This window comes from Tasmannia lanceolata, unplaced genomic scaffold, assembly GCF_043159265.1.
Source record: "Tasmannia lanceolata isolate RefF3 unplaced genomic scaffold, GAP_Taslan_0.1 ptg000015l, whole genome shotgun sequence".
In the NCBI taxonomy this organism is placed as follows: Eukaryota; Viridiplantae; Streptophyta; class Magnoliopsida; order Canellales; family Winteraceae; genus Tasmannia; species Tasmannia lanceolata.
This window is the reverse complement of record NW_027518692.1, coordinates 33,930,331-33,957,174: the sequence shown is the minus strand read 5'-3', so window position 1 is coordinate 33,957,174 and position 26,844 is coordinate 33,930,331. Positions and strand designations below refer to the sequence as shown.

The 26,844-nt window shown below is 37.5% G+C and overlaps 2 protein-coding genes across 3 annotated transcripts; one reads left to right on the top strand and one right to left on the bottom strand.

Annotated features, from left to right (window-relative positions):
* The first annotated feature begins 20 nt into the window (after positions 1-20).
* On the top strand, positions 21-11,471 carry LOC143846748 (biotin carboxyl carrier protein of acetyl-CoA carboxylase, chloroplastic-like). 2 transcript variants are annotated; one of them, XM_077355299.1, is made up of 7 exons: positions 21-866; positions 5,793-5,840; positions 5,938-6,167; positions 7,933-8,266; positions 10,239-10,310; positions 10,893-10,958; positions 11,194-11,471. In XM_077355299.1, exons 1-7 carry the CDS (start codon positions 690-692, stop codon positions 11,215-11,217), a joined length of 951 nt encoding a protein of 316 aa, XP_077211414.1. In that variant the 5' UTR covers positions 21-689; the 3' UTR covers positions 11,218-11,471. The 2 variants fall into 2 exon arrangements, with proteins under 2 accessions (XP_077211414.1, XP_077211415.1); XM_077355300.1 differs by having other exon boundaries at positions 26-866; positions 6,022-6,167.
* A 365-nt stretch (positions 11,472-11,836) lies between these two features.
* Positions 11,837-19,363, bottom strand: BGLU40 (beta glucosidase 40). The gene is made up of 13 exons (XM_077355297.1): positions 19,008-19,363; positions 18,600-18,666; positions 18,125-18,183; positions 17,880-17,955; positions 16,814-16,885; positions 16,618-16,705; positions 15,862-16,117; positions 14,972-15,087; positions 13,707-13,930; positions 13,502-13,533; positions 13,070-13,172; positions 12,834-12,942; positions 11,837-12,125 (listed from the first exon to the last, which is right to left on the bottom strand). Exons 1-13 carry the CDS (start codon positions 19,149-19,151, stop codon positions 11,951-11,953), a joined length of 1,521 nt encoding a protein of 506 aa, XP_077211412.1. The 5' UTR covers positions 19,152-19,363; the 3' UTR covers positions 11,837-11,950.
* Positions 19,364-26,844: the final 7,481 nt, after the last annotated feature.

The following is a 26,844-nucleotide window of genomic DNA, read 5'->3' as shown; positions in this document are numbered from 1 at the left end:
ATAAATACCGGGCGATAATTTTTGCGTTTGGCTTCTCTCGTTTCTATCGAAGCCAAATCGGAGTTTCTTCTTCCCGCTTTGATTTCTTCGTCACCTCCGCCTATAACTTCTTCTTCGCCCCTTTCATTTCGGGAACTTTAGATCCCACCTTTCTCATTTCACTTCTCTCTCTCTCTCTCTCTCTCTCTCTCTCTCTCTCATCAAAACTTTCTGATTTTATCATTTTTTGATCTGTCTTTTTCCTGTTCTGATTAGATTTTTCTTCTCTGATTTATTCGGTTTGTTGCTCTAATTCCAAAAATTTCTTCTATTTGCCTTCGTCTTCGATCCGCTTTGTTTCTCAACAATCCTTTGCATTTATTTCGTTTCGTACAATTTTGCAAAAATCGAAGTTTTTAATGAAGCTGTTTTCGCCTTGAATCCAATGCATCTTGTTTTAATCTGATTTTCGTGCAAATTGAAGCTTTTAATTGTGATCTCTCTCTTTTCCCCTTATATCCTATGCATTTGTTCCGGAATTTGCCCTTTTTTATGTGTTGCATCTAATCTTCGTGCAAAATAAAGTTCCTACATTTACCTCTCTTTTGCTGTTGTAATTCCTCTGCTTCTGCTTTGTTTCATTTTAAAATCGACATTTTTTTTTTGCTTATTATCCGTGATCTGTGCATTTTTTGTTTCTTTGATCATCCATGGCTTCCTTCTCTGTCCCGTGCCCCAAATCCTCTGCATTGGCTTCATACGCCTTGCAAAAGCAGAATCCACAGAAACAACAGCGAGCAAAGATCTCGTTATTTTCATCTCCGAAGCCTAGGTCTTCACTGCTAGCCAGATCATTGCTAGATCAACCTTTGTTTCCAAGGTTCCAGGTAAGCTTCTTTTCCCTTATTAAATTTGACTTTGATGGATTTGGAGTTGCTTCTGTCGTTTTTTCTTTTGTTATTTGTGGTAGAAAACAAAGCCATGGATGATAACAGAAACAGTGAGGAAAGACTTGAGGGCTAGGAACATAACAGAGAACATGATCTTGGATAGGATAGAATGGAAGAAAATGATACATGCAGACGAACCCAACTAGTGTTAGGATTAGACTTAGGTAGATCCTTTCACCTTCTTCATAAATTTTTTCTAAAGGATTCATTAGCGACCCCAACTAGTTTGGGTCAAAGGCTTAGTTGAGTTGAGTTGAGTTTATGTGTAAGAGAGGGTTTAAGGAATAAGAAGGGAAATGTAGAGATGAGAGGAGAAAAGGCTAGGGCAAGGCCAGAGGGTTTTCTCTTGGGGCCCTAGGATGGCTTTTGTGGTGGAGCAAAAGCAAGGTTCTTCTTGAGGAGCAAGTTAGGGCAAGGCAAGAGAGGTTTTCTCTTGGGGGCTCTAAGAGGGCTTTTGTGGTGAAGCAAAAGCAAGGTTTTCTACTTAAGGTTGAGGAGAAATTAAGAGCAGGAAGAGGGTTTTCTCTTGGGCTCTTGGAAGGTTTTTTGTGGTGAAACAAAAAGGGTTTCTCCTCCTCTTCTTGTTTATCAAGGTGCATTCTTCTTCCATTGGATTTTGTCTATTGTAGCACAAGCATTGTGTTGGATGTTTTTCCAGCTACTTCTCAAAGGAGGGTTTTTCCATGTGCACGGTGTAGAGACTTGGAAGTTATTTTGTGGCTACATAGAAGGTTGGGAAGAAGGGTTATCAGTGGATTTTACTGGTAGAGGTAACATTGTACTATTGGTTCTAAATAGTGGATTTTTGTGTTGCCTTGTCCATGGAGTAGCCCATTGTGGTGAACCATGTATATTCTTGTCTTCTTGTGGTTGCTTATGATTTGCTCCCTTTTGTTGTTGTGGTTTGTTGGCATGATTTTCTCCATCTTGTAGTGCAAGATCTTGGGTATTTTCCGCGTGTTTGCCGGTGGTCGATCGGCGGATGTTATTGACAGTGGTATTTTGCCCCCCAACAAATACCTTCTCGAACAAAGATCAAACACAAACATGATTTGCAGAAAGCATCAAGAAACGATGGAAAGAAACACATCCACACTAGAAAACACATGATTTACGTGGTTCAACAATTTACGGGATAAGATTTTTCACCATTTCGGTCTTAGGGTCACAAACTCTTCTTATTCGCCTTGAAAACACAAAGGAAATCTCTTATCCCTTAACCCTAACATGTCGCTTATATATCAATTCCACTATATGAAGAAATTTACTAGAATGCCCCTTTAGTGAAACAAGAAAACTAAAATTTCCTTCCGGGACGCGCTGTCCCCTGCACCCGATCGAGCGTTGCACACATTAGTCCATTAGGGTCCTGTATATTGTCAAAATACAAGACATCTGCATAACATTTTGTCCATTGAATTTTAGTTTGCAGAGGAGCATATTACAATTAATATCACGAATATATTGTCCTCTTTAGTTGTTAGTTTTTTTTTTATTTTTTTAATTTAAGTTGTTGGTTTGTACACGCCATGTTCTTGGAGAAGCCAAATTTTGGATGGAACCAATTCATGCATGTGACATGGCCTTGGCTAACTATGTTGATCTGCTCTAGCACTTCACTCTATACGTGTTAGATTTTTGGCCATCTAGGTGTAGTAGTAGTTTCTTAAATTACATGATTTCTCCTTGTAAGTAGTTCACTTGGGAATTTTTAGCTGTCTGTGGTTGATCAACACATTTCTACATAAGTGCTCTAGTTAATGATTTGCTAGCTATGATGGTGAAATGAGCTGTTGAGAAAAAAGAAGCTGTTCCATATTTGATACTTCTATTCCTTCACAAAGGTACATAATGATTTCTTCTTGTTCTTTCTATCTGTTCTTTATGTTTTAAATTCATTGAAGCTCTTTCAATTATCACATTGTAGTTTAGAACATTAGGATGCTGGTAGCTGGATTTTGTTATATGAACTTGGTGCAACAACTAAAGATAGATAAGAGGCGCTATCCTTTAGCCGTACGAGTAAGTGGCACTAATAGGGTAGTTGAATCCGGTAGAAAAATGTTAGGAGCATTTCTTATGAGTATCCACAATTGCAGATGACAAACACAGAGCTGAACACAACATATGATGAAGAGTGGTTTGAGGCTCTTTCATAGCACCTGTATCCATTTTGATACGGAAGTTAGCAAGTAAATACTATTTATCTTTTTCGAGATGATGATTTATCAGGGCAAGTCGGAGGCAAAGGAACAAAGGGGGTGCAGGCAGCCTAAAATATGATGACTGTCTCTAATAGCGACATACATAGTAAAATCTGTACAATGGAAATATTAGTAAGATTTTGACTGTCTCCAAGGCCAAAAAATACACATTCCAATGATTCCATTAGTAAGATGTGTTGCACAGATTCACCCAAATATCTTGAGGAATATGCATGGAAAAGACTAGATGATGCAAGAGTAGAAGTAGCCTAAGTAGGTGGCTCTAGAGTAGACTTAGAAGGGGATTTAAAGTAAGAAAGTAGGTCATCGTGGGCGAGGGCGGGGGTTACAACAAGAATGGTACGGCGAGGGGCATTCTCATATGCTATTAACCAAAGACTTGACCGCACAATGAGAAACTGTCCAAAATACTATCATAATACCATTCATGGCAATTTTCATAGCATGGTAAATGACATTGTTCATAATGCTTAATGGTAAATGGGTTGGGGTATGACATTGATAAGTTTAGGGTTCACTAGAAGCGATAGATGGACTGAGTAATCCATGAGAATAGAAGTGGTGGATATTCTATAGAGGTTTTTAGGTGAATCACTATGACCGATTCCGTATAGATTTAAGGTCAATCATGATGATGGATTCCACGAAATTTCTTGATGGAGTGGAGGGAAGAGCAACCATAGGGATTGACATTGCTTTGATACCATTTTAGGTAGAGACAATGATGTAAAACTTATGACCGAATTAAGCAAATGAGAGGCTAATCTCCTTTATTTTTGCCAAAAATTATGAAATCCTTCGAGTGCAATTATTTGGGAAAAATAAAGATAGAAAAAACATACTCGAGGGTTTATAGTAATACGAGTTTTTATATGGGGAACTTCACATACATTCCTGTAGAAAAAAAAAAAACTAATGAGGCCCACATTATTGGGTAATCTAACTCACTCACATGTGAGTGTAGAAAAAAAAAAAACTAGTGAGGCCCACATCATTGGATGATCTAACCCATTCAAAAGCTACATAGATAGATTGTGCCCTAAAATTTTATCCATTGGTGATTCTTAGTGTCCAACCCTCTGGATCTGAGGAACTTTAAAATGGATGGCACGGTATACAAACCTCCACAGATCGGGGGGTTAGGATCATATTATGGAGAAGATTTTTGGGGCACGACCTATTTAACTTTTGATTTGTTTAGATCACCTAATAATACGGGCCCCACCTTTTTTTTTGACATTTGCATGTATACGAGTTTACCATCTAGTAATACATACAACATTTTCTAGACTAGGTGATTTATCTCTAGTTAGTGGCAATTTGATGGGAATGTGGGCTTTATAAATTTGGGAGGGAGATAGGGAGACACTTAACAACCGTCCCTATTTTCCTTTGACTAAATAGGAAGCTTGATAGAGGCAAGTATGTAAAACCTTTTCTAAACTTTAATAATTCTAAGCCTTAAAGTAAATAGCAAGTATGCACTGTGAGTTCATACGTATGTTTTTATGTGCTCAGGCATAACTTTAGCCTATGTGACTCAAAGTCTCAAACACATGCAAGGTTTTAAATTTCGGTTTAGATGTCGGTTTTGGCTACCACCGAAATCAAAATATTTTGGTTTTGGTGGAAACTTTGGCCGAAATCTTGTAAAATTAAGTGAAAAAATTCAATGGGAAATCCAAAATTTTTGGTGGAAGCCCATAAAATTTTGTTGGAAATCTTGAAAAAAGGCGAGAAAATGAAATTTAGAGATTTTGCTGAAATCTGGTAAAAAACGATTCTACGTGAATTTCGTTTCGGCCTTGGTCGAAACCGAAAGATCCGAAATGACGCGTTTCGGCTGAAATTTAAAACCTTGAACAAATGTCAAATGGTTTACTATGTTCCTGTTGTAAGGCAAAAACACGAGGTGCCAAATATTAGCTCTTTCACTGGGGTGATGCTAAACTACTTTTTGAGTTGGAACTGTGTTCAAATCCGTTGCCTTTGGCAAGTATTGAGCTATAAAATTTAGAAAAGGAGATCCATATTTAATTGAAATACAATAAAAAGAACAAATAATATATATACGATATGTTTAACTTAAGAAAGGAAAGGTAATTAAAGTTTTATTAAAATGAAAAATAAAGTTTTATTTGAATAGCTGTGCACCTTATTTCTTCTTTTTTTTCTATTTTTTTGTTAAGAAAAAAAATGCCTGACACAGCAATCTTTTAATGACGGTATGCTTGTTAGATGGTTTATAACATGTAAGGGATCGAGTTTCTTGTTGTTAATAATTGTTGATTGGGTTGCACAAGTTGTGCCTTTCTTTAAATATTAAAATGCTCGCTAATCCTGGCTCCTATATATTAAGAAAAAGCCTATTTATTTCTAATGAGTGCTTGAGCTGAGGAGTGTAGGGTTGTCTCCTATAGTTTTTATTTTTTATTTCATTTATCTTTTTAAAAGAGTTTTGTAGTTTTAGCTTCTCTTAGAGACATGCTGTTACTTCATATACTGGGGAGAGTTAAAATGAAACCTTGTTTTTGTTACTCTTCAAAAACCGTGCTTTCTTATTCGCTGCATTTTGGTGTGGAGAACACTAATTTAACTTTATTCAGCATCCAATTTACAACTGTTCTGCCTTGTGTAGGGACCCAGTCGGAACCGATCTACTGTTTTGAAGGCCCAGGTTAATGAGGTAAGATTCCCATCACTATTTCATAATTTCTTATATAACTGTTGCTTTGATCTGGGATTGAGCCTCAGTTGAAGGTGCTGTATGCCACAATCCTTAGGTCACGAGTTTCACTCCCGGGGATTACATATTAAAGAAAATATGTTACTTTTGGCTTCTATTGAACTCATTTTGTACGTCTAAGGTTGCTGTCGAGAAACCTCCAACCAAGTTGGAAGTGCCATCATCTGATGGTAAGGATGTTCATCCAGCAAATGAACCAGATCTCCAAGCTGCTGTTTCAGATGGCTCTATCTCTGCTTTCATGGCTGAAGTTGCAGATCTTGTTAAGTAAGTTTTATTAATTGTATTGATTTAAGGAAAATCACAGAAAAAATAGTGATTTACCGAACTTAAATTTTTTTTTGAAAAGTTAAATGTTTTATTGATTACACAAAAGAAAACAGCCCAAGAGAAAACATTATAAAGAAAAAAATGATAGTTCATGACTCACAATTGCAAGAGTTGCTCAGTTGCAATCTAGTCCATTCCAACTCCATCCTCTTCGCAAGGGAGTTGGTAACATTGTTAGCCTTCCTTAATACATCGAAAAAAGGAGATTTCAATCTCATTGCATATTTCAAATATCTCTTTGAGAATGTGAGCAAATGTCCACAGCCCAAGTCCCTGTCTCACTGCCCGGCCAATCTTATTTAGAGATTCACCTTTGTTCAAAAAGGACCGCCCAGCTTTCTTTCAAATGCACAGAGCCCACCCAATAGTGTTGAAATCTCTACCTTGGACGAGTAAACATTCTCTAGATGCTCAGAAAAGCTAGGATGGTCTCCTCACTCATTATGAAACATTCCTCCAATTCAAACCAGACCTTGCTTTCTGATGGAGCAACCATCAAAGTTAAGCTTAGTGACGCTGGTAGGAGGGGCCAACCACTTCTCGATTTTATTCTTTTTTTTTTGGTCTTCAGTTTTACAATCTTTTTCCATTTTCTCATGAGATCAAGAGTGATATCCCCCATAATTTCTTCCTAATCAATTTGCTAACGAGGTGCATTGGAAATGATATTTTACACATGTTTTGATAAAAAAATCTCAGAACATGTGTAAAATGATTGTAAAATATCATTTCCAATGCACCTTAATGAGTGCCCTAAAGTCTATTCCACTATTCTCCGAGAGGTAATTCTAGATAAATCCAATGCTTGTATCCTCCCTTTTAACTTCTTATTCCACTACTCTCCGAGCCTATGCCGCACATCCAAACATACCGTTAAGGCACTCGTTAGCAAAACCCTTGGGACTTCGTCCTTGGATAATTTAATAACCTCCTATCCAAGGAGCCATACCGATGCTTACATCATTTTTGGAAAACACTTCCAAAACAGGATTTCGTTTGGAAGATAAAGATCAAATCGCATGTTGTGACACATGCGCAAAAGACAAGGAAGTGAGGTCGTATCCCCACGAAATTAAAAAAAAGAAGCTGTGGAATTGACCAAATCGACCAAATCGTCTGCAATTCTACTCTCGCCTTTATTTCCAAATGAAATCCCATTTTGCTAGCATCCCTCCATTATTTATAAGAAGACATCTCTCAATTGAAACCTTACCTTACATAAGTTCTTTAAGTAGTAATCCTTCTATATATTTTTTAATATATAAAAGTGTTGGAACCATGCAAATATTTGACAAATATAATTAAATAATAACTTTTAGAGGTTAAAGTTAGATTGAAGTCTGGTCTGGTGATTTTCTATTAAGATAAAGAGGTTATTAACTATCCATTATCAACTTAGGTTCTACTGTAATGGGATTTTCCTACCAGTTGTGTGTCATGCGTTTCCGGCATGTGTAACATAGGAATCTTTTAACAATTGGTACCCTCATGACATAGATGTGGGCGCATCATTAGATTTTTAGTATGCAGTACTAAATTGATGTGAATGTTAGAACACTGTTAATTTGGGTTTCAAAAAATTGATTCAAAATTTCAATTACATTTTTAGAGCTTGCTTTAATCTGTCCCTCTTATGATTTCCTGATTAGATTTTCAGAACGTTTGTTAATATGTTAAAGTTAATATTGTTTCCATCGGACAGGCTTGTGGATTCAAGAGATATAATGGAGCTGCAGCTAAAGCAAAAGGACTGTGAGCTTATAATAAGGAAAAAGGAAGCATTGCCTCAGCCTCCTGCAGCCCCTGTTTATATGATACAGCCTCCTCCTGCACAAGCTATGCTTCCTTCTCAACAGTCACCGGCACAATTTTCCTCTCCTCCTGTGGCCTCTGGTCCTTCTCTGTCAGCTTCATCGTCGGCTCCAGCACTACCTGCTCCATCTGGGTCGAGCAAGTCATCTCATCCACCTCTTAAATGCCCCATGGCTGGAACATTTTACCAATGTCCTGCTCCTGGGGAGCCACCGTTTGTAAAGGTAATCCACTTTCAAAATCTCTTGATTTCCATCCCATATTAAGCTTGCAGATATTAAGATAGTGCAGGTTTATTGCAACAGATGCTAGCGAGCAAACCCTACATACTTGTGCATCTATGTATGTATGTGTGTATGCATGCATGCATGCATGTATAAATGAGTGGATATAGGTGTATGCATGCTTGTGTATATGCAGTTGGATGCATGTATCGGTGTATATGCATATTTGCCTATGATTTAACCGACGCTTTAAGTTTATTGCTGATACATGTGTCATGTCGACACACGTTTTTGTACCTTTTCAGGTATCAGGTTCTCTTCTAGTATTGAATATTATATTGTGTTTATCTTGTCTATTGCTAACTCTTCTTTTATTATAAACTATTCTCTTAGCTCTTCTTTAGCTCATATTTGTTGTTATATACCTTCTCCTAAACCTAATACCCTAAATAAACTCTTATTCCAATATTATATTCATTGTCTCCTATTGTGTAACAACAACAACAACATACTTTCTCTTTTATCTGTGTTCTCATTTCTAAATTTTGGGGTATTGTTGTGTCCGACACTCAAGTTCCCCCTCAAGGGGAGTTATTAATCATTCGTAATAAAAGGCCCTTTATTAGTAAGGCGGTCCAGTAAAAATGAGTACCTTCACCCCCCTTGTCACTTGAAAGGTCAGAATGGGCATACTCCATTATGGGTGTAACGGAGAGAGGCTCTTTCCAGAAGATGGATTGGTAGTCAAAGTTTTCCCAAAAGATTAGGAAACTTAATCAGGGCTCCTTGTCCATATCGACACGCGACACTCGTGTCCATGACCCGTGCATACATGTTTTTTTTTTATGATAAATCGTTGCCTCCAAGTCGTGAGAGAGGGGTAGGGCAGTGGGAGGAGGAGAGAGATTTGAGAGGGCACGATTGAGATGAGCTCGAGAAGTGGCTAAAAATCAGGAAAAAGTCTATCCTATTTTGAGTATAGTTTTTGGTTTCCTAATTTTTAGCCACTTCTCATCACTTGGAGACACTAGTTTCCTATTTTTTGTTTCATGATTTTTAGCTACTTCACCCTCATCTCCACTCAGAGACACCAATTTATCATGAAAAAAAAATTCATAGTAGCCAAACGCGCCCTAAGGCTCTTTGTTTTTACCATGGTTTTAAATTTCGACCAAAATTTCGGATTTTGGTGGGGACCGAAACCGAAATTTGGCGAAATTTCAAATTTCGCCCTTTTTCGAGAAAATGCCATTTTTATTTTTATTTTAGAGTGTTACAAAAATTCGGCCGAAATTTCGGAATTTCGGTCCAGAAATTCGAACTGAAATACCAAATTTCGGCCTGAAATTTCGGATTCGGTGGCGTCCGAAATCGGTACCAAAACCAAAATTTAAAACCTTGGTTTTGACGTAAAATGGGCTTAAAAAAATTTACACCCATTTTTATGTGAAAAAATGAACGTAAATTTTTCTATGCCCATTTTACGTCGAAAAAATGGAGCTTGGGGGGTTAAGCCTCTAGCTTAATTGGTTAAGGCTTTGTTATTCAACCTTGAGGTTGGAGGTTCAATCCCAGCTTACCTGTTCCAAAAAAAAAGAAAGAAATGGACCCTTATACTTATGGTCGTAAAATATGGGTCTCACTAAATGCACAACTACTTTCTTTTCTATCGGAGACACAAAATGCAATATATTATGTTGAATAATATTGCATAAACAGATTTATTATGCATATTTGCAGTGTGAAAATATATTGTATTGAAATTCTGTTCTCTATTGCAATGTATAATCTGTTCCATTTAAGGCATAAAAATCACAATGATTTTATTGATTTTATTTTTAAATTATGTATTGTAAAAGGCCTTGCCATATTTTGTTGCTACTCCTGCTTGCATCACATCTCTTGCTTCCTGTCACTTTCATTACATATGTGTGTATGCATTTTGTTCATTTATGCCCTTTTTGTGGTTTAGGTTGGAGATAAGGTTAAAAAAGGGCAAGTCATCTGCATCATTGAGGCCATGAAACTGATGAATGAGATCGAAGTAAGTAACTCTCTCTCTCTCTCTCTCTCTCTCTCTCTCTCTCTCTCTCTCTGTTGTTTGTATGATCCTTCCGCGAAAAAATAATGACAACATTGCAGTTTTGGGGCCTCTTTGGATTCCCCACCAAAATTGGCTTGGATCATTTTTGGAATTGAAAAGTTCTGATAAAGAAGGAATATATAACTGAAATATCCAACAACAAAAAAAATATTTGGCCAACTTTCCAATTTTACCCTCGCTATATTTTGTAAGGATGATGATATATTCGCACCCCTTTAAAGGAGGGTATGTGGCAGACTATAATGTTTTTTATGTCAATTCACATTAAAGGGGTGCGAATTATGCTACAGGGGTGCGAATTTATAGCGCCCTTTTGTAAATAACAATACTTTAAACATATTAAATGCATTTTTTCGTGATTTCGTTTGTGTTTTAACCAATACCTATTAAACCTGAATTTTTCCCGTCCCATTTTGCCTTGTCATGTTTTTGCTAACTATGATCAGGAAAGCACGATTTCCATTGATTCTGAAAATTAACTTAGGCTGAGATTTGATTCTTTGGTCTGTACAATTTTTTCAGGCAGATCAGTCTGGAACAGTAGTGGAAGTAATTGCCAAGGATGGAAAACCAGTTAGTGTTGACACGGTAAGCCTTTTTTAATCTATTTACATTTTCTCTTTGACTCTGATTCTTGTGACGTAAAATTTGTTTTATGTTCAAATTTTTATGAACATAAAACAAATTTTACATCCAAAGAAACGGAGCCTTCACAAACTATCTCCTCTGGTGAATTCTGGTACTTAAAAACTTTCATCAGATTAAGATTAGAACCTCTCTTCTTTGTATTCCTCTCAGACCCTTTTCTCTTTAATAATTGCAGCCTCTGTTCATCATCGAGCCATGAAAGAAGGTAGAATCATCTCTCTGAGCACAAAAGGCAAATCATCCTCCTCTTAATAATGCCACCTCAAACCGTGGCGTTAATTTGCACTATGGAATTTAGCGGTATCATTTTTTTTTTCATCTTGTTTTTTTAGGTTACTGTAGGGAGAGATTAAACTGTTGTAGCAGTTATTCATAACTTCTGCAATTAAAAAAACAATTTTCCCATGCCATTGTGAGGATTTTATTATAGAAATAAAGTAGCTTTTCTTTGAATACTATAGGGTTTGTTTGGATTGTCGCAATCAGAGCTGGAATCGGTAACCTATTCTGATTCCAGTTTTTTGTTCAAAAAATGAAAGGAATGGAGGGGTGGAAATGACATCGAGGTGGGATTAAATGGGGAAAAAAAAAATGCTGGAATCTGTTTCCTGCCCCAATGTACTATGATTCTCACTCAGTTGGAATGGAATTTTTTTAATTAAATTTCTATTTTAATTTATCCCTTCTTTTTCCAAGATTATAAGATTGCTCATCAGATTAGGATACTGATTCCGTTCATCTTTCTTGAGAAGTATTGTTTTGGAGTTATTGGATTTAATATTTATGGGTAAGCTGGGATCGAACCTGAGACGTCAAGGTTGGGAACAAAGCCTCACCTGTTGAAAGGGTTGCCATAAAATTGAGTAGTCGTAATGTTTATGAAGAGATAGTAATCGGATATTTGGAATTTCTACACTTTAATATCATATCATTCAAGTTGAGTTCAAGAAATTTTTGAACCATTGGACTGAATCCTTGGGGTATCTCTTAAGCTTGTCTTTATAGTCCACGAAATAGAGGCCAAATCTAGAAGTGTATCCCGCTGCCCATTCCCAGTTATCAAGAAGAGACCATACGAAATACCCTCTCACATCACACCCATCATCCCTGCATTAAAAGGAACACCATGCATATTCACATACATCCAAAGATTCACGGGGAAGGAGGAATAAGGTTCCACCCCCTTAAAGAACAGGTTTTATTAAATACATGAATATGGGTTATCTCTGTACCTTATATCTATACCTTGGGGTTTGCAAGGGAGCATCACAAAAGGCATCTCACGGACCGTCTGTTGCATGAGAGAGCAGCCACATTGCCTCAATTTTTGTCTTATTCATTTAACTCATCCTATGCTCTCTCATGCAACAAGAAGTCCGCGGAGTGCCTTCTGTGATGGTCCCTAGCAAATCCCATCTGCATTATATGTGTGTGTTCAAATATCAAGGCACTGGCCTTGATATTTGATCCAACGACAACCGACTTTTTAAGAGGATGTCATTGGATCAAATATCAAGGGCGTCGACTGTGTTGATCTCATATCACGCACCAACGGACGGCCGCTATATAATTTCACAGCATATAGATGAGGAATGCAAAAGTGAAGGGCGCCCTTGCAAAAACCAGCTACAAGGTTGCCCCCATTAGACAATCTCACCAAGTGCATTTGTAGTTTGGTGAGATGGTCCAATGGGGGCACCCTTGTAGCTGGGTTTTTTGCAAGGGCTCCCTTCAGTGTAGCATTCCTCTATTAATATATAGATACATTATATGTGTGTTATTTTTGTAAGGTTACATCAATAATCTAAAAATTACCTGATAGAGGACAACAAGTTGGAGAGGTAGTCGTTATGATATTTGATCCTTTTTTCATCCTTCAGAGCATCCTTAACAGAAATGAATGGGTTGTTCGAATCATCCATTCCTATAAACCATAAATAAATGAATTCCTCATGCTTCAACTTGTGGGTTGTGCTTTAAAAAATGAGTGACTTAGAGAAGAAAACAGTGCAGACTGTCATCACATCTCTCCAAATAAGAGCATGTATTACCATTTTCTGTGATGAAAACTGGTGGGTTTCCATACTTTTGCTTAATGTAATTCATTAAGCTTTTAATCCCTTGAGGCACAATGTACATCCATATGGAAGATGCCTGAAATTCAACAATCTATCTCCAATCATACTGAACAAACAAGAAACTAAACATATATGGTAATATCCTTGACTTTTATTAGTTTTGCAGTGTCATGAAATCCTCCTTAAATGATGATAGTCTAGTAAAAGAAGTTGTTACATGTAGAGGGTTATGATATTTGCAATCACTTAATTTAATAATGGCACCCCTTTCCTCTATTTACACACAACTAATTGGCCCTAATGGTTCCTATTCCCAAAAGTTATCCCATCAGAAAATTGTAAAGAAAGGAGTGCCTTTATCAAAGAACGGGAGTGTGAATATAAATGTTTTCTTCATCTGCTTACCTTGTCTCCTATTGCTTTTCCATCTTTGAAGGCTGCCAAGAATACAAAAAATAGTACTTAGTAGAGAGAGTTGGGTCGTTTGGATACAAGAATTTTATAATCCAGGATTGTAAAATAATGGATTTTACAAGCTAAAACCTGGATTTTACAATCATCCAATGGATAGATCAGATTATCATTTATCGAATAATAAAGGTAAACTTACGAAGTGTAATGGCGCCAGAATCTGCAAAGGTATCGTTAAGTAAAACATCAATTATATTAGTCAAATTGCTCCTTGCATAATAAGTGGTGTAATGATTTACACCCACAAAATCCAAGGATCCTTTAACCAGAGCAGCCTCAGCTTTAGAAAATTCCGGCAATCGGCTCCCAACCCTTTTTCTCATTGAACTTGGATAATCCCCAAAGAACAAGGGATCCATGAACCTGTGGTTTAATTGCAAAACAAGTAGCAAAAATCACAGGGTTAGCTCTATCTTTCTAATACCAAGCAAATAGGAATCACGCTCAATGTTTCAAAATGTGGCTAGAACAAATCCTAGTCAACTCGGCATGGCACGATCGAGTAATTGGTTGATGCGGGGATGTTTTGAAACTATGTTTGCACTGTTTACAAATTCTCCAAGTCAATCCACGACTCACCCAAGTCAACTCCCTTTTACCTTGTCTCAGTCTGAGTAAGGGTTGGGTAAGTACAAATGATTAAATAACACCAACTCTAACAGTTTAAGCTTTTGGAGTAATTGATTGTTTTTACATGGTACCAGAGCTATTGCCTCACGGCAGGTCTTGGGTTCAAAATGCAACAAGTCTTTGATATTAAAAATCCACGTGTAAGGCCAACCCAAAAGAGGTGCCATGTGTATGGCCGACCCAAAAAAGAGGGGCCACACATGAGCTACGGGAGTGTTGGAAGTATAAATGAGCTTTTGGAGTAATTGGTTGTTTCATAAGTCATGCTTCCTCTCCCACTAATACCTCTCTAGCTATGCTTACTAATAGGGCCCCTATTATAGTAAGGCCCTTTCTTTCCATCCCTCCCTACCAAATCGATCAAAACTCTTTCGACTTATCTGGGTTAAAGAAAATTTGACTGCGACCAATTCGACTCCCTTAAACCTAGTCGAGTTCTTGCCCGAGCCCTGGTTCTGAAACACCGGGTATTGAGGTCCATAGAGAAAGTTGGATTGGGTAAGTGTCTCATCATTTCTATTGTATAGAATGGTAGACATGAAGATAATTATCCAACCCAATTATAAAAGGTAAATGATAGATTGGCCCCCTTTTCTTCCCTAGGCCAGCACCCTCTAGTGTATCTATGACTACCTTCTCCTATGCCTAATAACATGTTAAACAGAAGCCTATCAAAATAGGCAGTCAGTAACTATGAAGTTAGGATTTCAAATACAAAGAGTATTGAGAGAAAAGAAATTAAATAAAGATCAAAAGGTTGTAGAATAGCTCTACCATCCAAACTGAAAATCTTGAGCTCTCTGTGCCGCTTCAATGTCCTCTTGAGAGTTTGACATGGGTTCGTACCACATTACATCGAATGATATCCCCACTGTTCCATGTTGTTTTGCCTTCATGGCCACCATACTAAGTTAATATCCAGAACCAACGTAAATTACATACACACTTATCCATAATTTCCCCCCTTTTTTTTACTTAGGACAGCACCCTCTAGTGTAAATGAGTACACATAAATACACTAGACAGGGCTCCCCCAGGTAAAAAAAGGGGGTGAATATGTCATCACTCCCCATATATTATATGGGAAATGATACTTTCAATCCTCTGTGTCCTTTCTTAGAAATAACTGAATTTTCAACCCTTTTGTTTGTTTTTCTTTCCCTAAAATGATGTCATTTTCAAAGGACAAACAAAAGGTGTGGAAATATGCTAGGAAAATGCCAAGCATGGAAAGAAAATAATAAATTTTCATAGAAAAATATTTCTTGAAAAAAAAAAAATTCCATGGGTCCAGTAGTTTACAGGTTTCCATGAAAAACAAGTTAATTTTTTTCTGGGAAAAAATTCTATAGGGAATGAGTTTACCAAACACAGAAAAAATTATTTTCCATGGAAAAAAATTGTTTTTTTTAACCTACATTGAAACACCCCCTAAAAGTTATTCCAGCTCTCAACAAGCTATCAACAGCTAATAATAAAAGTGAGAAGTGTTTAGTAAAGTGTGGGGTGTCATTATCAAAATACAAAAAAAAAATTACCTATGCATGCATGTGCTTATAAGCATTTATACATGCATATATACACTCATGCAAATATATTTTGACGTATGAACACATAATATTTCTTTTTTAAGGGTTTTAAATCACAATATCAGTTTAGTTTACCTTGTATTTTCTTCGATAAATGTCGGCCACGGTCGCATGAGAGAGGAGAACGTTGTGGGCAACTGTGTAAGGTTCAGTTCCTGAATTTCCGCCACTACAGAAAAGGCGAAGAAGAATGGAGCAGCGTCCCGGCGCTTGAAGGCCGACGTCGTAGCCTTGAATTGCAAATGTATGAGGCTCATTGAAGGTTATCCAGTGCTTGACCCTGTCCCCGAATTTTTGGAAGCATGTCTCTGCGTAATTCGCGAAGTCCTTTCTGTATAAGATGGAGGGTATTTTAGTCATTTAAGTCATTAAATAAAATTATGCCCAAATAAGAAGAAAAATGATCTAATGGGTCCAAGAATGGTCTGGAGTCTAATAGGGGGCCGTTTGGACTTTACAAGCTAAAACCTAAATTTTATAGCTTAAAACTTGGACGGTACATTTTCATGATTGTAAAATCCAGGTTTTAGTGTATAAAATCCAATTATATCTAGGTTTTAGCTTGGAAAATCCACGACTTTACAATCCTGGATTACAAAATCAATAATCGGGTCGATCCGAAATTTGGACCGGCCGACTTCAAGAAAACTCTTGGGTCCGTCAATATTGTTGGCCATCACAATATCAACGACCGGATCATTATACACTTGGCGGTGGGTCCATGCCGCACGAATTGAATGAAAAAAAATAATCCTCTTGAAAAATATTTTCTTCCCAAATATATTTCTTTCACATAGTATATATTTGGGAGAGAAAATTGCAGAGTGTTACATGATTTGGGGGCTGAGCCATCCCTTGTACAGGTCTTCTAGGGCTTGAGGAAGGTCCCAGTGATAAAGGGTCACATAGGGTTGGATTCCTGCAAATAAAAATTCAAATAAAATGTGCATTTCTTATTTTATTAAATAATTGATATAGTTTTAAATAACATTTGAGTGCTTTTTGTTTTAACTTTTTACTTTTTTACCTTTGGCCAGTAGGGCGTTGATGAGATTATTGTAATGGTCAATCCCGGCTTGGTTTATTTGCCCACTTCCATCTAAGATCATTGAAGAGAATATTAACATTGAAATTTATAAGAAAAATAAAGGGAGCTTTTTTGCTATCCCACTTGTTTTTGTCATGGTTTTTTACTTTTTACAATCCATTGCAACATAAAATTAGGGAAATGATATTCATACTCACTTGTTAAACACTTTTTAATTTTTCTTTTAATAAGCCAATATAGATAACAATTCCATAAAATTATAAATAAAAGAGATTGTGAGAATACGAGATTTTATACTGCGTAAGCCCTTATAGTCCCTTATTTTTTCAAAAAGTACTGTACGGACCACCACACTATAGGATGATCCAAACCGTCCATATGATTGGCCATAACCTAAATAGGTTGTGCCCAAAAAATCATTTTCATAGGATGATCCTAGCCCCCAAATCTATAGAGGTTTCCATAATATGCAGTTCATCCAATGGGAGCACAACATATTTACGTTATGGCCCATCATATGGACGGTTTGGATCGTCCTATAGTTTGGTCCGTACCGTACTTTTTGAAAAATAATGGACTATAAGAGCTTTCACCGTGTAAAGTCTCGGGAGAATACAAGCAAAGCAAGTGGGTGGGTGGACTAATTTTTTTTATGGGCAAACTGGGGTGGCAATAACTTTTCCATACATAAAAATTCTTGCTAAATGAAGGAAGCAGATATTGGCACTAGCTAATTTTTATAATTGCACAGCCAACTTTGTTTTACACTTTTATGATTGGATTGGATTGGATTGGATTGGACGTTGAAAGCATCTGGAGTAATGGAGCTACGCTAAAAGCTAGTTTAAAAAGTACAAAACAAAGTAAATAGTGCCGTTACAAAGAAATGTCGGCATAATAGTAAGGGGTCTGCACTACGATATTTTAATAATGACACTACTCATTTTGAAAACAGTCTGATAAAAAAATTGTAAAACAAAGTGAGTAGCGCCCTTATAAAAAAAAATGGTAGTGCGGACATCACTCCCGCAAATTGAGTTCTTACTAGGAAAAATACGAGACCACGCAATTGAAAATCTATAGGCATCCATTCCCATGTCTGCCATAAGCTCTACATCTTCCTGTGACAAACAAGCAAAATTACACAATAATAATTTAGTAATGTAGATACTGTAGAGGCTGTTCTCAAGGGTGGGGCCAGATTTGGATTATCAGCACCGTCCATATTGGGTGGGCCCCAGTGGATTAGCAATATCCAAAAATTAATCCAGATCTCAGATCGATGCTTACAGTGTAACGATGATATTGATCGACGGCAACATCAGCATTGCTAAAATCAAGCACCTTACCTGCAGCAAAAGTTTCAATTCAAAGATTGGGTAGATAATTTTATGAATTTCCAATAAAAAAAATAAAATCAGAGGGGGCCCATTCGAACAGTTTTTCAATGGCCAGGATCAAAAGAAGGCAGGTTAGAGGGTTGTGGGGACCTAAAAAGAAACTCATAATTTATGGTAATTTAAGGGGTGTTTGGTATAGGGAAAAAAATCTATGAAAAGGGTGGGAATTATATGAAAAACAAAGTTTACCAAATGCTGGAAAATTATATGATTAGCCTGATTTTCGGACCAAAGGTTATCCAAACCAAAGCCTATACACGTGGCGATATTAGGAAGGCTACTTGGGAGAGCCCTAACACAAGTGTGTCCTCAAAAGCCAGGGTCACAAGAACGACTAACGATTGTAAAAAGACATAAATATTTACCGAAGGAATGGGCAAAAGTGTCCCAAACAGTGTTTCCTCTTCCATCTTCTTTCACAGCTCCTTCGTACTGTAAAAAAAAAAACACGACAACAGAAGAACAATAATGCCTTATCATTAGCCTGTTTGGATTGCAAGAAAAACAGTTCTGATGGAAAGGTTTTTCTTGGGAAAATTTTCTATTTCCACAATTTATGGGATAATGATGTGAATATAGTTAATTTAGAGGGATATTATCATAAATTTAAGGTTACTCTAAATAGAAATTGAATAGGTTTGATTCAAGTTACCTTCTTTCAAGTGCAAAAAATAAGAAAAGCCCAAGATGAAAATCAATGGAAAACATAACAATGATTTTTGAAACATGTAAACAGACATATCAAAAAATAAATAAAATAAAAAAATACCCACCTGGTAAGATGAAGAAGCTGTACCAAAAACAAATCCCTTAGGGAAATTTCCCCTATTAATCCCCTGATTTTCTGAAAAACAACTTTGAAACTCAAAGCCAATAATAATAAGAAACAAAGCAAAAATGCAGTTTCTATACAACATGTCTTCTTTATATTGAGATGGATTTTAAAAAAAAACCCAGATCCCAGAAAGGAAAAGTAATAGAAATCAAGCCTTAGAGTTGAATACTCATCAAAGATTTATATATAGAGAAGAGAAAGGAAGGAAGGAAGGAAGTATGAAATGGGTATTTGGAAAAGCCAAAGGAGGCGACGAAATGCTACTCCCACTTTCACACGTTTTCATACCTTACAAATTTGCATTCATCCACCCATTCCTATTTTTTAGTATTGAATGAACTTTTCCAGAATATTTCCTATCTTGATATTTTTTCGATGGATTTGCTAGGAACAATCGTAGAAAGTATTTCTGGCTTGGCTGTTGCATTTGAGAGCAGCCACAGCTCACTTTTCAGCACATTTTGTCTTATTCATTTAATTCATCTGAGGTGGCTGCACTTACTTGCGGCATACTAGCCGTGAAATGCCTCCTGCAATCGTCCCTAGCAAATAACTTATTTGGAATTTGTGTTATCTTTTATTGAATTCCAACAGATCGATTGGATAACGACAATCTCTCCAGTTCTAGGAAGTCATCCATAATAAATTTAGGCGTGCAACTTGGGTTCGGGCTCAACCCGAACCCGATTTTGGCTGAGGTTGGGATGGTTTGGGGTTCGGAAAAGCCAACCCGATTTAATTTCATGTTATTGGGCTTCGATTTTATTTTTATTTTTTTTTAATTGTGATTTCTTATGGGTATGTTTTTTTTTATATAGATTTTTCTGACTTGCCTTTCTTTGCCCAAGGCTGAAGGGAATTTAACCAGGTAGAACTCATCCTTAAAAGCTAGCTGTTGGAGGGAGGGTGCTCATTCCCTTATAACCCATCCCCATTAATTTCACTTATCCGTTGTGGGACCCCAACAATCTCCCCCTCCACGTGGAAGCAACGTGGACGATCTCACCGCTCCGCATGGCGGCAACATGAGAACCACGAGATACTATATTGGGGTTTTCGAGATCTTCCCCGAGGGACATTTCCCCGCCCTCGGAGGCAAACCAGGATTTACCATGCCTCGAGCTCTGATACCATTTGTTAGGGAATTAAACCAGGTAGAATTGACCCCTAAAAGCTAGAATTTAGAGGGAGGGTGCACATTCCCTTATAACCCATCCCCATTCGTTTCACTTATCCGTTGTGAGACTATTTGCTTTTGCGTGGAACCCCAACAAACATGAACCCAACTGGACTCGTCCTGACCTGATTTGCAAGAAAAAAGGTTAGATGGGTTGGGTTAGGGTTGAGAGATTTAGAGGCGGTTTGGGTTAGGGTTGACCATCCTCGAACCAAGGATCACATTGGTCTAGTTAGGGTTTAGGAAATGCTATCTCGGGCTGGGCTAGGGTAGGCTTTGACCCGAGCAGAGGAGAAACGATATATATCACAGAGGGGAGCGAATATATCACTTCCCAATGGCAAGATATAATGTATCTCTTTCTGAGCTGTGATTTTCTCATTTCAAGCGATATCACAAAGGAGAAACGATATATTCGCTCCCTTTTCTCCCCTGAGAGTATCACAAGATGTAACATATCTCTTGCTTAACGTGTGACTCTGATTTATTTCTTTTTCCGTTTTGATGGTTTTTTTCCTTCCTCAATTCGGTTTGAATCGCGTGTGGCTAAGGTGATTCCCTTTCAAGTTTAGAACTATCCAGCTTGAGTGAGTCTAAAACTTTGATGCATTATAATGTTGGGAGTCCGATGATAGTAGTTAGGATCTCTAACACTCAATAGTGGGTCCCACATGGAGCATGTGGGTGTAATCTGAGGCAACCCAGATGTCAATGGCCCATGTGAATTCAACGGTTCAGATTTTCTTGGCAAACCACTTTCTTCATCCCCCTTGATCAACGGTCCAAGATCATTCATTTAGGGTGGGGCCATAGTAATGGGGTGACTCGTGACCGTCGAACACATTTTGTACGCTCGGGTTGGTATCTGGAGACTACCGAAGTTAGTGGTCTGCCCTAATCCATTACAGTAACACTCATATCTAGTGGATGGCTACGATCCGATGTTCTTATTGAATAGACGATCTAAACCATTCAATCGATGATAGTTAATCCAAAAGAGGCCAACCATTCACATTGAAGGAGAAACAGTCAAATGATCCAGTTCTCAGTACATCTAACTCATGTATGATGAGAATGATCCACCAACAATGGGTCCCACTTTTGATAATTTGTTACAACAGCCCTCTAAATTTCACATGCACCCTAGATTAGGGTATCCTTCGAAGATAGGAAGGTTTTGGAAGACGTTTTCTCTATTTTGTTACTATGTTCATTAATTTAATAGCTTCTGTGGGATAACGCTTATCTCGTGTTTTAAAGATACGAAATTTAAAAAACGGAATTGTTAAAGCTAATGGGGATATTACTCTCCTCCCTATTCGACATGTTGTAGATAATATATTTTATTTGTGTGCAATGAAAAAGAAAATGTTTGCATGTGAAGCATATCAGGAACGGTTAGAACACTTGCATCAATGGTACCAATACCCGTTAATATGTGACACATGAGATACGCCACATTATGATGCCCCCACGGCTGGGAAATAAAAATGAATTACTAAAATTTATTCGCAAATTAAATAGGGGTGCAACTCGGGTAGGTTGGGTCCAACCCGAACCCAACTTGAGGAGCCATTTACTCAACCCGAACCCGATCCGACCCGACGAGTTTCAACCAGATGCAATCCAAGGAACCATTTTTCACCCCAACCCAACATGAGGAACCATGTTTTTCATCCTGAACCTGACCCTACCCAACATGAGTTTTTCAGCGTTAAATGCACAAACTAAAAGCTAAAAAAAGCAAGAGAGAGAGAGAGAGAGAGATGTCGGGTTTCACTCGGTCGGATTGTCCAATCAGTTGCATGTTGAGTCTATATTCATCCAGTGTCTCTGTCGCATGTCAAACCACCCACCTCGTGAATGGAGACAAAAGTTGTTGTCTCCATTCACAAGGTGGCTGGTCTGACATGAGACAGACCAGGTGCAAAATGCCTTTTGCGATGGACCCTAGCAAATCTCATTGTAGATAGATGAAAAAACATAAATTTCTCTATAGTTATTAGTTACTTTATATTAGAAAACTTCCGGAAGAGATGGTCTAATTTCTCTTGGGAAGTCTACACGTCTCTATCATTTGAAGAGCAATTGAGACGCTCAAATACCGAAAGAAACGTGAGGAAAATGACACGATACTCTTCAGTCTTGATAACACAAGATGGAAACAAAAGGTCTGCCTACGAAAACAAAACCCTAATTCCAAGAATGTGTAAGGTTTGGATGTCATGGGAACACAAAAGTGTCTTTTGTCTATGTCACTTATGAGGAAATTTTAGGAAATTAGATTAGAATTTAGAAGACCCCAATATGCCTTGGTATTGTTACCCTTAAATTTAGGGACTTCCACCCATGTAAGTCCATTAAAACTAGTTAAAACAAATGGTAGGAGTAGAAAAGTTGATACGGTTTGGATCCTCGAGAAAAAATTATTGGAAAAAATTTTCCTTGGAAATGTAATGTGTTTTCTAGTGGCTGCGTTTTATTTTCCCATAGAATTCTTTTCTAGAATAAATTTTTTTTCCCTCTTTTCTAAGAACATTTCAATCTTACTGGACCCTATAATTTCTCTATTTATAGAATCTTTTTATAGATTTTTTTCAAAATTGATTTGCAATTTTCCTTGAAAACAAAAAAAAAATGGATATTGGGAAAAAATTTCCATGGAAAAAAGTTCACCAAACAGTGTAAAAATCATTTTCTAGAGGAAAAAATCCAATAAAATTTTTCCATGCATCCATATAGCCCCTTAACCTTCATACGGGTTTAAGCACATTTTATTTTCCAAGGAAAAAATCCAACCAAACATTTCCATGCATCCAAACCAAAATTTTCCATCGATCCAAATAGCCTCCCCCAAGTATTTAAGCACGACTCCATTGTGTTATTCCTTCATCACTTGGATTATATTATGCAAAGTGAATGTGAACAGAATAATCACTTTTGAGTGAATGTGAACAGAATAATCACTTATACAGCAGACAAGTCAACCAGCCAACTAGGGTTTGAACCACTTAAACACAACCACCAAAATGCCGGATTTTCTTGTTGTCGGTGGGTCAAATCATGTTTGTGGATAACATGGACGAGAATTCTCTTACAACCAATCTTACTTTTATATGGGATTTGTTCCACAATTTCGCCCAAAGCCATTTCGCAGTTCACCTTTGCAGGAGAGATTTTGTCTGATTCATTAAAATAAGACTTCTGAAGAGGTGTTTAGCCAGAAGATGATAGACCTCTTGGATCACAGTAGACATGGCTTCACCTCAGTATGGGGATCGGCTCTAGACATCACGTGTCTCCCAATCTCCACTAATTGCACAAATCCAACTCGTGTATTTTCTTTTGCATAAAGTTTGCCCTTGCATCTATCGTTCCACCTAAATTCCTAAGTTCGAGATAAGGGGAGTTTTACCCTTAACTTTTCAAACGGACTCTTAAACTGCCCTCCACTTTGAATGCAAACTACTCAAGTAACATTTCCTTCACATCTATACAAAAATTCAAATTTGATGCAGTCCTATCAACCTTAATTGATCTGAGTCGTCCACATATATATTTTTAAAGGGAATGATTACATATAGGGAAAAGAAAATTATGGAAAATAATATTCCATAAAAAATAAAATTCCAAGATCTAAGATAGGCTTGCAGTTTTCCTTGGAAAGTAAAGTTTATTTTTATTTTGGAAAAAATTCCAAAGAAAATTAGTTTACCGAGGCCATGTTTGGCAGCTATGAAAGTTGTTTTTCATCCGATATTGGATTACCAAGTGGTGGGAGAGCGGCAAGAAGGGTGGGAGAGGGAGAGAAATAATGAAGAGGGATGTGTGAGGGGGAGAGGAGGGGTGAGAAGTGGCTGAGATTAAGGAAAAGAAAACTAAACTCTTTTCAAAATAGAGTTTGATTTTAATTTTTTTTAATTTCCCTCCCACTTCACATCACCTCCTCACTCATGCCCTCTCAATTCTCTCCCTGCCCCTCTCTAAACACTCAGTGAGCTAATATTCCATGAAAATTTTTTCAGGCTTGCCAAACATGGCCTAACTCGCTCTCAAATGATGCTGAGGTGAGGACGGTTCTTCAAGCTCCATTTCTTTAGACGTAAAAATGGCCATAAATTTTGTTTTATGTTCATTTTTACAACATAAAATAAATTTTATGTCGAAAGAAACGGAGCCTCCAGGAATTACAATGATTGAGAGTATAGAATTAGATAGTTTAATTGTGGAGGGTGATTCTCTTAGCTAATCTTCTTTGAAGGAAAAACTTGCCAGGTACTTAGGGTCTAAGGAGCTCTAAGCCCCAAGGCTTCCCCTAGTAACTCTTGTTGGAGAAATTTGTCAAGAAATCTATTTAGAAATTTTTTGATAATATTAACTCTATAAATCTAATCATAATTATAATAATCAAATTAGTAAAATAAATTAATCAGGAGAAAGGGATAGAAGTAGCCCGTGTGTAATGGATCGAGGCATGTAAAAAATGACGCTCTCTTTAGAGTCAAAATGCTCACATCTGCACTGGGTTCACCGGCGTTTGGCTCCCAAGATTCAACCATCCTTCAGGGTCTCTTTCGTGCAGGAAATTGATCCCACAAACTCGCCAATCGCCCGTATCGCAAACACAATAAAAGATTAAAAAAATATGAAATCAATAACAACCTGTAGGGGGTTTTTCTATGAAAACTAGTTAGTTTTTGGAGAAGTGAGTTGTATCTCTTTTAAAGATTACATTTTGCGTTTTCTTAGAGAGAGAGACGTTACAAAGATTTAAGGGGTGAGACGTTTCATAGGTTTCACACCCCAAAAATCTCTCCTACATCCCCAAAATATCTCTTAACCTATAATGCCTTCTAACTTTCCTAATAAATAGGAAAAGATATAACAAACTTGATTTATTAAATTTTAAATCACCAAAAATTCTAACAACTCTAACTACTATGCTAAAACAAGGGAAACAAATTGAATGAAATAAGCAAAATAAACAAGAAGAGTACCTAGAGAATGAGAATTCCATTAACACTCCACCGCGGATGGGGGAGCCCGCTCCAACTACTCAGCGCTCCGGCCTCTCAAAAGCTCTTTCAAGACCCAAACATGGTTAATGGGCAAGGTCTAGCCCCAATTAAGCACACTTGGGGGCCCAAGATGACTTGTTTTGAATGCCTCGCCCACCTACTCTTTTATTGGATTGGGAAATGAGGGAAGTTGGCACACTTTTTGATGTGGGACTAAAAAATAGACTTTTTTACGATTTTGCCACGTTGGTTTACAATCGTAACCATTTTCACTTACAATTATCGTAATCTTAACCACCAATACTTCCGATTAGTGAACTGGTTTACGATTATAAGCCAGGTCAGATGATTGAAAACTGGGAATGTTCTGGGTATCCGCTTGTTTGTGGATTTGATATCGGAGATCTTTGATTGGCTAGCTCGAGGCTTGGTTTGCAATCTAGTTCTGACAAGTTTGGGTTGATATTGGACATGCTTTTAGGTCATAAGGTTTTGGGAATCTTTCCATTTCCCCCACCCATAGAAGGGGTAAGTGGCCGGTCCAGGCAAGAACCCGGAACGTTGGGGATCATCATTGGAGTCATCATCGCAGCAACCGATCTTGAATAATGTGGTGTCTACGAAAACCCTTGAGCCATCCCGGCTTTTGTAAGGGTTTTACTTGGGTTTCGGATGCTACATCATTAAAAATATCTGTTTGGTTGCCATTAAACAAATAAGTGATTTTTTTGCTTGGATTTCTTACGAACAATGTTTTCTCTCCTTTTTTTCTTATCTCTCTATTGTTAGTAACATCCCCTGCCACAAGGTTCACACCACACACTACATACTACTATTCTACGGGATAAGTAAATCCAAGGCTCATATCCACCCTGTTGACTGCTTGCACCTCTAATAGCATTACTGTAACGAAAATTCATTATTTTTTTTTGAAGAAAACGAAAATTCATTATTCATTCATCAAGAAAGGTGAAAAATTGAAGAAGAGGGAGTGCCAATGTGAAATAAGCAGTTCAGTTCCTTGGCAGACAAGGGCTTCATAGTAGGGCTGGCAATTTCACCCGAAAAAGCGGGGATCCGCCCCGCCCCGCCCCGTTTGGGGAGGGGATTCCCCGATTTGAGAGGGGAAGGGGATGGAGTTGTCCCCGCCCCGCCCCGCTAATCAAATAATCAATGCCATTTTTTTTAAAAAAATTTTAAGTTTTTTTTTTAAGGAAAACTACTAGAAACTCTGTGGATCGGCTACAAGATTCCCCCAAACATAAACTTAGCTTGTCTTTTCCTTTTAATTAGCTTCTGAGAGCATTTTGGGAACTATAACAACCTTTTCACAGACGTTGAAATAATAAAGACAAGCTGAGACGCTGAGTGTATGCAATTATCAAAAAATCGTAGTGCCAACAGGCCCAATATCGGTGGCGAAAATAAAATAATAAATTGCATTTTTATTTTGGTTAGGGACTTAGGGAGTTAGGGTTTCCTTAATTCCTTCCCACGAAAGAAACGGCTTAAAACTGATCTGAACGATCCTAGCCCCACAATAAAAATGTACAATTTATTTGTGGGAGATGATTTTTCGC